The 14,444-nt window shown below is 49.9% G+C and overlaps 1 protein-coding gene and 1 pseudogene across 1 annotated transcript in view; one reads left to right on the forward strand and one right to left on the reverse strand.

Moving 5' to 3' along the window:
* The first annotated feature begins 574 nt into the window (after positions 1-574).
* LOC123056884 (uncharacterized) lies at positions 575-12,336 on the forward strand (annotated as a pseudogene).
* A 61-nt stretch (positions 12,337-12,397) lies between these two features.
* The window catches only part of LOC123060975 (ABC transporter F family member 4), a gene marked incomplete in the record, with an annotated part of 3,619 nt that continues 1,572 nt past the window's right edge, over positions 12,398-14,444 (reverse strand). Inside the window, 2 exon segments of the mRNA XM_044483852.1 lie at positions 12,398-12,674; positions 12,758-14,444. Of these exon segments, the coding sequence (XP_044339787.1) occupies positions 12,600-12,674; positions 12,758-14,444 (1,762 nt within the window).

The raw sequence follows: 14,444 nt of genomic DNA on the forward strand, positions 1-14,444 counted from the left end.
TTATAAAACATGATTTGAACAGCTGATAAACTAAGTCGACGTGGATAGCCAAATTGCGGTCTTTGCTCTCTTTGCAAGCAAGCTCCTGAGTCCGTTGTGCGCCTACTCGCCCAATGCTGCTTCACGACCCGTATTTGGACCGAGATTGCCAACTGGCTCGGCCTCCTGGATTTTCTCTACTTTGGCTTGGGCAAATGTCGCGTCGGTGAAAGGTTGGTGGACTGATACAGTGAACAATACAAGACGGCACTGGAAGGCTCTCACTTCGTTGATGATGTTGGTATCTTGGGAGATTTGAAAGGAACGCAACACGAGAGTTTCCGCGACATCGCCGCACCCACCATGTTAATTGCCGGGAGGATCAAGGAAGAGGCCCATCTTTGGGTTCTAGCGGGTGCGAAATACTTGAGTAATGTATTAACGTAATGCCGCGAGAGTAGTTGTTTTCGTTCCCGTGTTGTGGGCATAAATCTAAACCTTCTCCCTTAATCAATGCAAATTGCAAATCGTTTGCCTTGTTTCAGAAAGAAAAAAACTCGTGTACGGGATAGATACGAGCTGTTGAAAAAAATCTTGTTCCGTTGTTCGTGTCATCGACTCCTCATAGGCAAGCCGGTTTCCTGGCAAGTATTGCACTGCTACCCTCTCTCGGAGTCGAGATCAGATTCACCGGTAAACAAACCGCGTAGCTATCACCAGCCGGTTGTAAAAGGCAATCCGATCCCTCCATTGTCGCCGCCATGAAGACCTCGACCGTCGTTGGCAGGGTGCAGGCCAAGGGGCACCACTTGCTGAGAATCGACGGATACTCCCACACGAAGGCGATGGTGGCCACCGGCGACCACGTCCTGTCCTGCGGATTCCCCATCGGCGGCCGCACCTGGCGCGTCAAGTACTATCCCAACGGCTCCGCCAAGGAGCATGCCGACTGGATCTCCGTCAGCCTTCTTGTTGACCCCGACACCAAGGCAGCATCCGTGAAGGCGCGCTTCCGCTTCAGCCTTCTTGACATGGGCGGCGAACCGGTGCCGGAATACGTCACCAGCAGCAGCGCGATATGAACGTTCCCGTCGCCGAGACCTAACGAGGGCTGGGCCTTCCCCCGCTTCGTCAAGCGACTCGACTTGGAGAACTCGGTGCACCTGAAGGACGACGGCTTCACCATCCGGTGCGACGTCGATGTCATGAGCGACCTGGGCCTGCACGTGGAGGAGACGTTCCTCGATGTGCCGGAGCCCGGCCTGCACGTCCACCTCGCCCGCCTCCTTCGCACCAAGGACGGCGCCGACGTGGCGTTCAAGGTTAGCGACGAGACGTTTGGTGCACACAGCTGCATGCTCGCGGCACGGTCTCCGGTCTTCAAGGCGGAGCTCTCCGGCCACAAGGCTGACATGTGCGTCAAGATCGACGGTATGGATGCTCCGGTGTTCCAAGCTTTCCTCCACTTCATATACACGGACTCGTTGCCGGACATGGCCGGGCAAGAGGACGTGCCTGCCGTGGTACGACAGTTAAGCGCGGCGGCGGACAGATATCAAGTGGCAAGGCTAAAGTTGGTCTGCGAGGACAAGCTAAACAAAACCACGGCGATCGTGGATCAGCGACAACGGCATCACCGCCAACGGTGGTTCATGGGGACGTGCTTGGAGTTCATGATTTTGCTTCACCCTCGACGCCAACCGCCACAACACTCTCTCCCGTCAACGACGACGCCGAGCTCCACGCCCTCCGCCTCGGCCATCGTCGTCTCGGAGACGAGCGGGCACCACGTGCTCAAGATCGAAGGCTACTCGTGGACGAAGATGATGCTCCAAAGGGGCCAGCATGTCGCCTCCAGAGAGTTCCAGGTTGGAGGCCACACCTGGCGCATGAAGTACTATCCCAACGGCTGCGACCAGGGCAGCGCAGGCTACATATCCATGCAGCTCGAATGCACCATGGTCGCCACGGACGTCGACGTCGTGCATGCAAAGGTCAAGCTCATTAGGCAGAGACGCTGTTGGGATCGGCATGCCTTGTGGACATGATTGAGCCAGAAACGAGCTCCCGTTCGGATCTCTCGGCGTTCAGGTTGACTGCATGGGCGGCGCAACCGGAGGAGATCCCGTCCCTGCGGTGGCTGGCCGTGCCGGAGCCAGGCTTGAGGTCGCCGTTGATGGAGCCTACCCTTCTGCAATATAAAGTGCTGATTCACGTCGACGAGGTCTCTGACTACACCGCCGCCGATGAGCCTCTGTTGCTGAGATCGTCCTCTGGTAGCGATCAGAGCGGACTGCCTGATGATCCAAGCGCAGCGGACATGGGTGGAGGAAGAGGAGCCAGCACTGTTCGCAGAGACTGGCGTTTCGGAGTGCGGGATGAGAGGGGAAGTGGCGGTGCCAGTGGTGGTCACGTCCATGGAGGCGGCGCAGGAGCGGTGTCGGCCGCCGTGGTGCTGACCGGAGTTGGGCAGGATTAGAAGTTACCCCACATGCAGCTTACGCCTGAGGGTCCACTTTGCAGATTTGGGACAGTGCACGACCGTCTCACTATCAGAACATCGGCTTTTGACCGTTTGACTGGACAGGTGGCGATGCAGCCAATGGTGCCACCCAGGCAGGATCAGGTTTTGAATGGTGGGAGGGGGCGTGCGGAACGGAGTGGCGAGGGCGGGACGCTGAGGACTCCAATCATTGCGGCCGCCAGCCAGGAGTTGGCCGTTGTGCAGGAGGCAGAACGCCTAATGAGGTAGGAGGGGGCAAACCAGGAAAAAGAGGCGGGCCAAGCAGTGGATGGATCAGCTGACAGCGAAAGGGACGCGGCCTCGAGGCCTGTGCGGTCGATGGGCAGAGGCAAACCCCCAATTAGTGCGATTGGTGGGGCCGTGATGACTGCTCCAATGGAGCCGGTGCTAGTGGGCGGGCTAGCGGAGCAGGTGGGGTTTGTGGTGGCCCCCGCGAGCAGGACAGCATCTACCTTGGTGGACGCGCCAGCCTATCCTCTCTCTAAGGGGACGGACCAGGATTTGTTGCAGGGGGATAAGGACAAGCAAGGGGCAGTTTCGGTGGAGGAACAGGAACACGAGGCGGATGAGGCCAACGCATGTGGGCCAGTGCAACAGGAGATGGGGGAATCTGCGCCAGCGCAACCACCAATGGGCGCTGCATGCATGGCCATGCAGGATGGGACATCCCCATGCATGGGTAGCGACCACGTAAATTCTCAGTTGGCGCCAGAAAACCCGGAGCATCAAGCCCTGGTTCTGCACAATTGCATGGAGGAAACAGCGGGCATGTCAGCGCAGGAGGCCGTGGCATACAACAAGCTGAAGGGATTCTGCTCCAACATCATCAAGAAGCTGGCGCCGCCTTTGCTTAAGGAAGTGCAAGCAGCCAAGTTGAGGCTGGAAGCGACGCCTTTCACCCCGAAGCGTACAACCAGGGCAACAAAGAAATCCACTGCAAGCTGCACCAAGGACAGCCCGGCTGAGAACGTCTTACTGCATGCACTTGGGTTGGTGCCGGAAGATATGGTGGCGGACGATGGGATGGTGCATGAGCTGCAGGCCTTGTTTGATTTGCCATTATGTGAGCAACACATACGGATCATCGCGGGGCAGTTTGGCAAGGCCGTGCCGGCAAGTACTGACGTGGAGGAACGGAACACGGTGGTGTTGTGCTCGCACTAGTGTGCCAGCACGGGTGGTTGGTGTATGTCTCCTCTTGATGGATATGCACCCGAAGGTGTTGTGCTGGAATGTGAGGGGCCTCAACAATCCAGCTAAAAGGAAGGCCGTTCGGGAGTTTGTGGATACGGTTAAGGTGAACCTAGTTTGCTTCCAGGAAACAAAAATGGATGTAATAGACCACTATGTTGTAATGCAATGCTTGGGGCCATCGTTTGATGGTTTGTGTATGTGCCAGCGGTGGATACGTGTGGAGGCATACTCTTGGCGTGGGATAGCTCGGTGCTGCTGGTAGATAACATCATGCTAAATACTAGCTTCCTCACAGGCAGGGTGCTTGCCAAGCTAGGGGACCCATGGTGGATCACTGTGGTATATGGACCATAAGGGGATGAGAGGAAAACTCAGTTCTTGCATGACATTAAGGATTGGCGGGTGGTGTGCCCGGGGCCTTGGATGCTGCTTGGCGACTTTAACATGATCATAAGGGCCACGGACAAAAACAACCCCAATGTTAACAGAAGGATGATGGGTCGTTTCCGAGACTTTGTGGATGATCATGAGCTAAAGGAGATGTACATGCATGGCAGGCGATACACGTGGTCGAACGAGAGGGATACACCCACGATGACTAAAATCGACAGGGTCTTCACAACCGTAGACTGGGAGCTGGAAAACACTGAGTACCTCCTTCAGGCGCTTTCTACAGGTGTCTCGGATCACGCGCCATTACTACTCACTACTAGCGCCAGTTTTTGCACCAAGCGGTGATTTCGGTTCGAGATGTTTTGGACCAAGCTTGAAGGGTTTGAGGATGCGGTTAAGGAAGCTTGGAAGTGCAATGATGATATTGTCGACCCGTACAAGAGACTAGATGCCCTGCTTAGAAACACCGCGAGTCACCTACAAGCTTGGGGCCAAAAAAGGGTGGGCAACATCAAAATGCTGATGAGGGTGGCAAGCTGGGTGATACATAGGCTGGATATTGCTCAAGAGGGAAGGATGTTGGAGAGTAGGGAGTTGTGGTTGCGTCGTAGCTTGAAACAGACCCTACTTGGCTTAGCCGCATTGGAGCGAACCATTGATCGTCAAAGTACAGAATGAAGTGGCTGAGGGAGGGAGATGCCAACACCAAACTATTCCAGGCTTTTGCTAATGGGCGCCGAGCAAAGAACTTCATTACACACATCAAAAGAGAGGGAGTCATTATCTCAGATCAGGAGCAAAAGGAAGAGGCCTTCTTACAGGCTTATGAGCGGCTTCTAGGGCAGGAGAAGGCTAGGGAGCATGCTTTGGATTTGCAATTCCTGGGGATGCAGAGCCATGATCTTAGGGAGTTGGAGGAAATAATTACTGAGGAGGAAGTTTGGGCAGTCATCAAAGAGCTTCCCCCTGACTGTGCTCCAGGACCGGACGGGTACGTTGCTGCATTCTACCAAAGAGCCTGGCCAATCATCAAGAATGATGTAATGGCGGTAATGGTGAAGCTCTATGTGGGAGATGGTAGAGGATTTGGGAAGCTAAACAAAGCACATATTATTATCATTCCCAAGAAGCCGGATGCTGAGGAGATTGGGGACTTTCGGCCTATAAGCTTGACTCATAGCGCGCCCAAACTGTTTGCCAAAGTTCTTGCCAACCGGCTCAGAAAACAGATGCACTTGATCGTCGAGGCCAACCAATCAGCTTTCATCAAGGGCAGGCACTTTCACGATAACTTCCTCCTCGTATGACAAGTTGCAAGGAAGATCCATGCAAGGAAGAGGGTCGGTGTGTTCCTGAAACTTGATATCTCGCGGGCTTTTGACTCCTTGTCATGGCCATTCCTCTTTGAGATCATGACTGCTAAAGGTTTTGGCTCACGCTGGAAGACTTGGGTGGCAATCTTACTGCAATCCACAACAACCAAGGTGATAGTCAACGGGGTGGCCGGGAAGAGTTTTGGTCACGCGTGTGGGCTGCGTCAGGGAGACCCTATCTCCCCGCTACTCTTCATCATCGCTATGGATGCTCTCACGAAGCTTATACAGAGAGCTATGGAGGTGGGTGTGCTTACCTCCTCCAATGGCATCACGGCCATGCAAAGAATCTCCATATACGCTGATGACGTGGCACTGTTCATTAAACCCACTGCCATGGACATGTGCTTTGTAAAGGAGGCCTTGGATGCGTTTGGGAAAGCATCAGGGCTTCGAGTGAACTACCGGAAATCTTTAGCCATCGTGATCAGGGGCGACTTGGAGGACAGACAGAGGGTGGCCACGTTACTGCAGTGCAATCTTGCAGAGTTCCCGTGTAGGTACCTGGGCCTACAGCTGGCGGTTAAGAGCTTGACACGTGCAGACTGGCAGCCAATGTTGGACAAAGTGAGGTACTTTGTGCCAGCATGGCAAAGAGGGCTGATCCAACGGCCTGGCCGACTCATCCTGGTGCAATCCATTATCTCTGCCAGGCATGTACATCATCTGATGATTGCGGAGGCCCCGGCCTGGGTGCTTGAGGAGATAAATAAGTGGACGGGGTCGTTTTTTGGGGCTGACAAGGATAAGGTAAATGGAGGGCAATGCCTTGTCGCGTGGGACAAGATTTGCCGGCCCAAGGATTATGGTGGGCTTGGGATAAAAAACTTGCAACATCAATCTCTAGCGCTTAGGGTCAGATGGGAATGGCTAAAGCATACGGAGCCAAACAGGCCTTGGCAAGGATTGCCGATGATCAAGGACACGATGGCAAGGGAAGTGTTCGTCAGCTTGGTTCACATCTCTGTTGGCATGGGTGACAAGGTGTTGTTTTGGCGTGACCGGTGGATTCACGGATTTGCGGTGGCCGATATTGCACCGTTACTACTCGCAACGGTCCACAAGAGGGTGATCAACAATAGAACGGTGCAACATGCGCTTCTCAATGACAGTTGGAGGGAGGATTGTCAACCTGAGATCTCCTTCATGGCGCTACTGCAATGCATGCACTTAAGTCATGGGGTGGCAACTGTACCCAGGAATGAGGCCGAGCAGGATACATTCACCTGGACGTGCTCTAGCTCTGGACAATACTCTGCCAAATCTGTCTATCGGAGCCTATGCAATGGGTGGCCTAAGTCGCCACTGGCGAAGTGTGTCTGGAGGAGTTGGGCACCTCTGAAATGCAAGCTTTTTGTCTGGCTGGCGATGCAGTACAGGATCTGGACGTCGGACAGGAGGGCTAGGCATGGCCTACAGGATGCGAGTGCAGCTTGCTACACTTGCCTGCAGGACGAGGACAACGTGGATCACATCCTTTTGCAATGCCCGTACGCCCGGGAGGTGTGGTACAACACATGGGACACTCTACAGATCAACACGCCACCCTCGACATCAACTGAGACTACCTTGGAGTGGTGGCTTCGAGCAAGGAAGAGTTTTCAAGGGCCGGACAGGAGAGGCTTTGACACAACGGTCACTGCGGTCCTCTGGGCTTTGTGGAAGCAAAGGAATGCGAGAGTGTTCAATAGGGTGGAGCAACAAAAAAAACCAAATCGAGCTAGTCACCTCTACGCTAATTGAGATAGCCGAGTGGAGGCAAGCGGCAGGCGGTGTCGGTGGGTTACAACGCTTTGTGAGAAGTTAGCCTAGGTTTAGTTGGTTGGTGTTGGTGCTGGTGTTGGGTTGCTCGTGTGGGTCGTCTGTTCGCATTTGAACCACACGTCTTGTAATTATACTTTCTTTCTTCTTCTATAAAAATATGGTACGCCTTTGACGTATTCTCGAAAAAAAAAGCTCAGCCTGCCCGGTCACGCCACGGAGTATTTTCCGTTGTGTGCTTTCACCAAAGACGAGTGCGCTTTCACCAAGCACGACAGCTCCATCAACTTTGACAGATTCGTCAAGAGGTCCGAGCTGGAGAGCTCAAGCTATCTCAGGGACGACTGCATCAGCGTCCGGTGCGACCTCGCCGTCTTCGTGAACGAGGTGCGCGTGGAGCCGGCCGTGGTGGTGCCGCCGCCCGCCCTGCCCCGGCACCTTTCCCAGATGCTTTCCTATCAGGAGTGGAGCGACGTGTCATTCAAGGTTGGCCGTGAGACATTCGCGGCGCACCGCTGCATCCTCGCTGCTCGGTCACCGGTCTTCAAGGCAGAGCTCGTCGTCCCCATGAAGGAGAACAAGATGAGGTGCGTGCACATCGAGGACATGGACGTGGCCGTGTTCCGGGCATTGCTCCACTTCATCTACACCGACGAGCTGCCCGCCACGACCAGGAAAGAAGAGACGGCCATGGCCCAGCACCTGCTCGTCGCGGCGGACAGATACGACATGGAGAGGCTGAAGCTTGTCTGCCAGGACAGCTGTGCAGGCACCTCGACGCGGCCACCGCGGCGACAACCCTGGCATTGGCCGAGCAGCACCAATACCCACGGCTCAAGGAGGCCGTCTTCGTGTTCCTCTGCAGCTCGCCTGCCAACTTGAGAGCGGTCTTGGCGAGCGACGGTTACGAGCATCTGACTATGAGTTGCCCCTCCATTACCAAGGAGCTTGTCGCCAGGCTCGCAGCAACCCTCTAGACCTATACGAGAGATCAAGTAGACGTCGTGTTACTTTGAGGGTGTGTCGCACGACCGGTGAATCTTTATAGGGTCCAGTCATAGAATTCGTGATAGAATTGGGAAGGTGCTGATACAAGCAAGGTCCAATACTAGTGGTCACATCTAGATATGTTCTATTTATTGCACATTTAAGTGACTCAATTAAATTAGAAAAAAAATGCGTATAGGAATCTTAGCATAAAATCAATGACATAAGATTTAGATGTGCAATACTTAGAGTACATATAGACATGTTTTAGCAAAACTATTTCTTTTATATAAACTGATTTGTTTGGCCTCAATATTTGGCATCAACCAATGCAGAGTTCAGGTTTAGCCTCATTCCCGTAAGGAAAACAAAAGAACCAAGTAGTCAGCGAACGTTCACTGTGGGACATGGCAATTGCGAACATTTCATATGGCAACATTTTCACAGAACATACAGTAAACATCTGGCAAACAGAGAATTTTGTGCAAAGAATTATTGTGTTTGCTTCAAAAAGTTTTCATGTTCTCGACATGTAAATTGCAGTCAAAAACGTTCGTTTTGCGATGCACCCTCAGCAAACGTTCATTTGAATAACGTTACCCTAGGCAAAGGCAATGCCAATGCAACCCCTACGTGGAGGGCCATGAGGGGATCATCCACGCAATAATGGCAATTGCATTTTGACAAAAACCGTGAGGGCCCAAGTTACAAGGGGCATATTTGGCTAGCCGCCTATCAAAAAACCGAGTTTGGAAATCGTTCAGGAGCAAAGCTGCTCGAGTTAAAAAACCGAGTTTTAGGGTGTTCGACCCAACTTCAACCACGGAGCAGAAGAAGCTGTCTGCTGGAGGATTGCCAAACAGGCCCAAAGTGACACAACCCTAGGTTAGATCTGCTCATGATTTACTGAAACTTCTTGCATCGGTATCTGTATTTTGTATATACATGCAGGAGAAGTGCATGGATGAACCCGGGTACATATGAACCCACTTTAAAAAACACATTTCTAAATTCTAAAAAAATCTGGAAAAAAATTGCACGGGTACGTCTCCATGTTCTATGTGCGTGCATAAAGTTTCATGAAAAAATAACTTTTTTGTGACCTGTGCAAAAAAGACAAAAAATTATGTCGTGAAACACTATTTAAAAGCACTGAAATTTGTCTTTTTTTGCGGAGGCAAAACAAAGACATTTTTTGATAAAACTTTGTGCCGCGTACACACATTTGCGAACATGTATGCGTGATATTTTCTTTTGATTTTTTTGACATTTTAAAACGTGCTTAAAATGCATTTCATGAAAAGTGGGTGCATATGCCCATGGGTTCAGATGGTGCCCTCTCATACATGCAGGAGTCTTTTTAGGGTAATATATGCAGGAATTGATCGTGGGTTTGCTCGAAACCGATACTCCAGCGAACTCATCGATGCATACAGTTCATTACAAACCTAGGGAAAGTTTATGCCAAAGGAAGAGCCACAAACCTGCAGTCTGCTCCTGCCGGTGTGGCGAGACATCACTCCATCAAGCTTTGATTTGAAACTCGCATCTCAGGTACGCCAATTAGCAGGAATGTGAAGATTAAGAACAAATAACTGATATTCTCTTCCATAGAAAGTAAAATTCCTGCTATGAAAGAGGAGCCAACAGTGGATGCTTGATTCATAGAAACAGGACCAGCAGAGTAGTAGTCACGCTGCATAATCAAGCGAATGTGGGAGACCATTCAACCCACAAAATTTCCACACACCAAGATTTCAGTTTAACTCGAGCTGTGAAATTCAGTTTCGAATTTGGGTTGCCTTGGACGCCCAACCAACCAAGGGTGGCAGATTTCCTTTTTTTTTTCTTTCTGATGTCTGGTGGATACTTAATTTAAGATTGAACTGAGGTTTTCCCAGCAGTTTGATGAATGGTTCAGCACCATGTTCTTCAAGTTCATAAGATGCACAAGCACATTTTTATGCTCTTTGTAGTATTATGTCTTTCAACTTTCGTACTATTGCAAAATTTGTGAATAATCTGTATCCTTTTCCTACCAAAACTAATTCCATAGTCCCTATGTACAGTTGTCACGTGTGATAGGAAGTAAGTGAACCTCGTAGAGCTTAAGTGAAAGCGACAATTTTGCTATTTAAGCACAAATATCTTGCAGTACGGCAGGTGAAATAATTTGGCAATGAACAGAAAAGTACATGTACAAATCAAGTGACTTCGCAGAATGAGGAATCAAGGATGACAATTTATAATGACTTGGAAGAACACCCAAACCAATCTTTGGAATCAACGTTAACGGCAGGGCATGAGAGCCCACTTCTGATCATAAACTGAAAAGAATGTCACACCTATGTTCTGCAAAATTGCTTCAAGAAAAAACTACTCCCTCCGTAAAGAAATATAAGAGTGTTTAGATCACTACTTCAGTTATCTAAACGCTCTTATATTTCTTTACAGAGGGAGTAGATCATATTACCTTCTGTTGTAACCTTCGCCTTTGATACGGCAACCTTCGCCTTTGATATCACAACCTTCGCCTTTGATATCCTTCCTTTGGTGTTTTCTCTAATAGTCCTGTAACTGAATGAGCAGTTATCTTAAGAACTTGAATGAGCAGTTAAACGAGGTGAACATTCAGCCAGTTTAATCGAACAGTAAGCCAACACAGATATGTAGAATTTCTTTCAGATAGAATGATGCAAGGAATGAAAGCATAAATCGATGAGACCTCATAATGCACACGGAATCCTAACTGTGAAGCAACCAGGACTGTCTTGATCATGCCATCTTTGCTTGAGTCAACTCGGCTAAATCAAGGTGGCTCTGGACTTCTCGGTAGGTGATTTGCATAAACTTCAGTGCCCCTCTTGGTAAGATATACTCCCTCTGTAAACTTTTATAAGACCTTTTAGGTCACTACTTACATAGGGAGTACTATGGAACATGGAAGCAAGGGCGAAAGCCAAACCATCTTGCTCAGAATTATTCGCAATGTATATAGACGCATGCAAGCATTTTTTTTTGGCATTTCTATTTACAGCACAGGCAAGGAACATGTCTCTCCAATTCAATGTAGACAAAATTCAATTGGGTCCACAATCTAAATCTACGAGACATTGTTCCTAGACAAAGTAGAACTACTCCTATCCACACATCAAACTCAATACAGTTAACTTTCAGCAGCAGCACCTCATGCAGAATTTAAAGATTAACAGGACGTGAAGTGAATCTTCTAGAGTTTTGAATGTGTACAAAATGTGTGGGCAATCTATTTTTCTTCTTTTCTACCAAAATTGAGTTCACAGTCCCTGTGTACAGTTTCACATGTGTAACAGGAAGTGAATTGAATCTCCTAGAGTTTTGAACACAGAACTAAGTAAATCAGTATAGTTTACAAAGCTCAAGTCTCGTATTATAGCTGTCTTGATCATGCCATAAATATGGCTTCACAATAAACACGAGAGAATCTGACAAAAGGCTATATTAGGGCAACATGGCTTGGATAAAAGTTCTCAGAACATTGGATAAACAGAAATGTTGTTAGAACCCTCTGAGAGCTCTTTGAAATCAATGACAGTCAGTGAAGAGTGCAAGAGACACTTTTGATCATACACTGAAAAAATTCGCACCTATATTCTGCAGAATAACTCCAAGTTGGTTCATAGTATCTTTAGTAATCCAGTCAAATATCGAATTTCATCCTTCCTTGGCTTTGGTGTCCTGTCTTTGTTGTTCCCTCTAGGTCAGTCCTGTAACTGAACGAGTAAAGTCATCTCAAGATATTGAATGAGCGGTCAAACCAAGTGAATGATATTTGGACAGTTTGAGCGAACAAGTAGCCAAGAATGCTGAATTCCCTCAAAAAAGAATATAATGCATTTTGAAGTGTGAGTGGGGAAAAAGGATGAAGGATAGAAGAAATCAAAATGAAACAGCAAGCCCTAACTGGGAAGCAGACAGGACTATCTTTTTTTAGAAGTAGCAGACAGGACTATCTTGATCTTGCCTTCTTTGCTTCAGTCAAACTCCCAGCAAAACCAAGGTGACAACAACCTTCTCGGTAAGCACACACATCAAGTTCAGTCCCTCCTCAGTGTCATACCAAATACGAATATAGGAAATATGTAAGAACATAGAAAGGGAAAGAAGAATAACAACCAAAGCATCTTCCCAATAAACATTTGCAAAGTAAAAACACAAACAAGCATTTTTTTTTCTTGAACTTCTGTATCAAGCATAGGAACGAAACATGCATCTCCATTTCAATGTACACAAAATTCAGTTGGATTCAGACTCCAAAATCTACGAGTCATTCTTCCTACAGAGTAGAAACAGAACCTATCCACACAATCATAACACATTTTTAACTCTTAAACTTAGCAACCAGTAACTCATGCAGAGTATTTCTTCAGAGCTCTATCCAGCCTGACATCAAAGGGAGTCGAGTACGGCTTCAGTTTTCTATCCTGCAACAGATAATAAAAGATAAGTACATCATTCCAGAATATCGATAACTATATTACCTCATTGACTTGCATGTTTACTGTACCTCTCTGTATTTGCTTGTTGTGTTGGGGATTCCGTTAGATCCTGAATCAAGTCTAGAAGAACCATTCGCACCACCCTTGTTGTCGGAAGAAGACTGGGCACTGGCAACTCTAGAAGAACCATCCGCACCACCCTGTTCCTCCTCACTCTTGTTGTCGGAAGAAGACTGGGCACTGGCCCTCCCCTTTGGCAATTCAGACTCCACTGCTTTTTTGGTTCCTTTGACTTCTCTATCCTCACCCCCATTCACCGCGGTCGCAACTGGCAGATTCCCTGCCAGCTCTCTTGGCACAGGCAATTCATTTTCCTTTTCTACCACCATGTTGTCTTCCTCAGGAACGTTATTCCTTGCCCTAGTCCTTCCAACCCTTCCTCGGCCCCTTCCAGACCTCATCACTGCCACCACATCCTTTTTCCCGGCAACACGGCGCTTCACCACAGCAGCCCTCTTCCGCTCCCCACGGTGCGTCACCATGGTGACATCCTCATCATTCTCTAGTTCAGGGTGCTCCATGGCTTTCTGCCCCCCGTGGTGAGACGCTTCTGTAGCCTCCTCCATCTCTTCAGTGGGCTTGGCTGCAGCCGCATAAGAGATATTGTTAGCAGCAAGCTTAGCAACGGCCCTCCTCTTTGGTAATTTCTCCTCCAACGGCTTTGCAGTTCTTTTGACCTCTCCATCCACAGCTGCTGCATTATCCCCCTTCTTCACCGTCGTCGAAGTCGGTGGCTTCCCTGTGCGTGCTCTTGACGCACTCAACTTATTTCCCCCCTGCTCCTCCTCCACCACCTCCTCCTCAAGAACTGTGTTCATTGTACTGGCCCTTGTAGGCCTTCCCCGGCCCCTTGCAGACTTCCTCTTTGGAGGCAGTGATACAGGAGCAACTGGCGCCGCATTCTTCTTCGTTGCGCCATGGTGCATCACCACTGGGGCTTTGTCCTCCTTCTCTTCCTTCTCTGGTTCATGAGGTTCCATGTTCTTCTTCCGCCTCCCGCGACGTGTCACCACCATGGCCTCCTCCTCCTCGTCCTTCTCTGGTTCATGAGGTTCAACGTCCTTCTTCTGCCTCCCTCGGAGCGTTGCATCCACAGCCTCCTCCATCTCTTCAATGGGCGCTGCAGCCGCATTAGCACCATTATCGAAAGCGGCAAGCCGAGCACTGGCCCTCCCCTTCGGCACTTTCTCCTCCAATGACACTGCAGCCCCTTCTATGTCTCCATCCCCAGATGCCACCTTATCCCTCTTCTGAGCCTTAACACCCTTCAATGTCGCCGAAACGAGCAAGTCCTCAGGACGAGCTCTTGATACAGCCAACTCATTTCCTCCCTTCTCTTCCACATCCTCAAGAACCATGTCGCTTGCACTAGCCTTTTTGCCACGGCCCCTTATGGACCTCATCTTCGGAGGCAATTGCGGAGGGGCGTCCGTCACCACATTCTTCTTCCTCCCTCTACGGTTTGTCACCACCGGGGCCTCCTCCTCCTCTTCCTTCTCCGGTTTAGGGGGCTCCACAACATTCTTCTGCCTTCCAAAGCGCGTCACCACTGTGGCCTCCTCCTCCTTTTCCTTCTCTGGTTCAGGGGGCTGCACAGCATTCTTCTGCCTGCCACGGCGCATCACCACTGTGGCCTCCTCCTCCTTTTCCTTCTCTGGTTCAGGGGGCTGCACAACATTCTTCTGCCTGCCATGG

The sequence above is a fragment of the Triticum aestivum genome, chromosome 3A (assembly GCF_018294505.1).
Source record: "Triticum aestivum cultivar Chinese Spring chromosome 3A, IWGSC CS RefSeq v2.1, whole genome shotgun sequence".
Taxonomy (NCBI): domain Eukaryota; kingdom Viridiplantae; phylum Streptophyta; class Magnoliopsida; order Poales; family Poaceae; genus Triticum; species Triticum aestivum.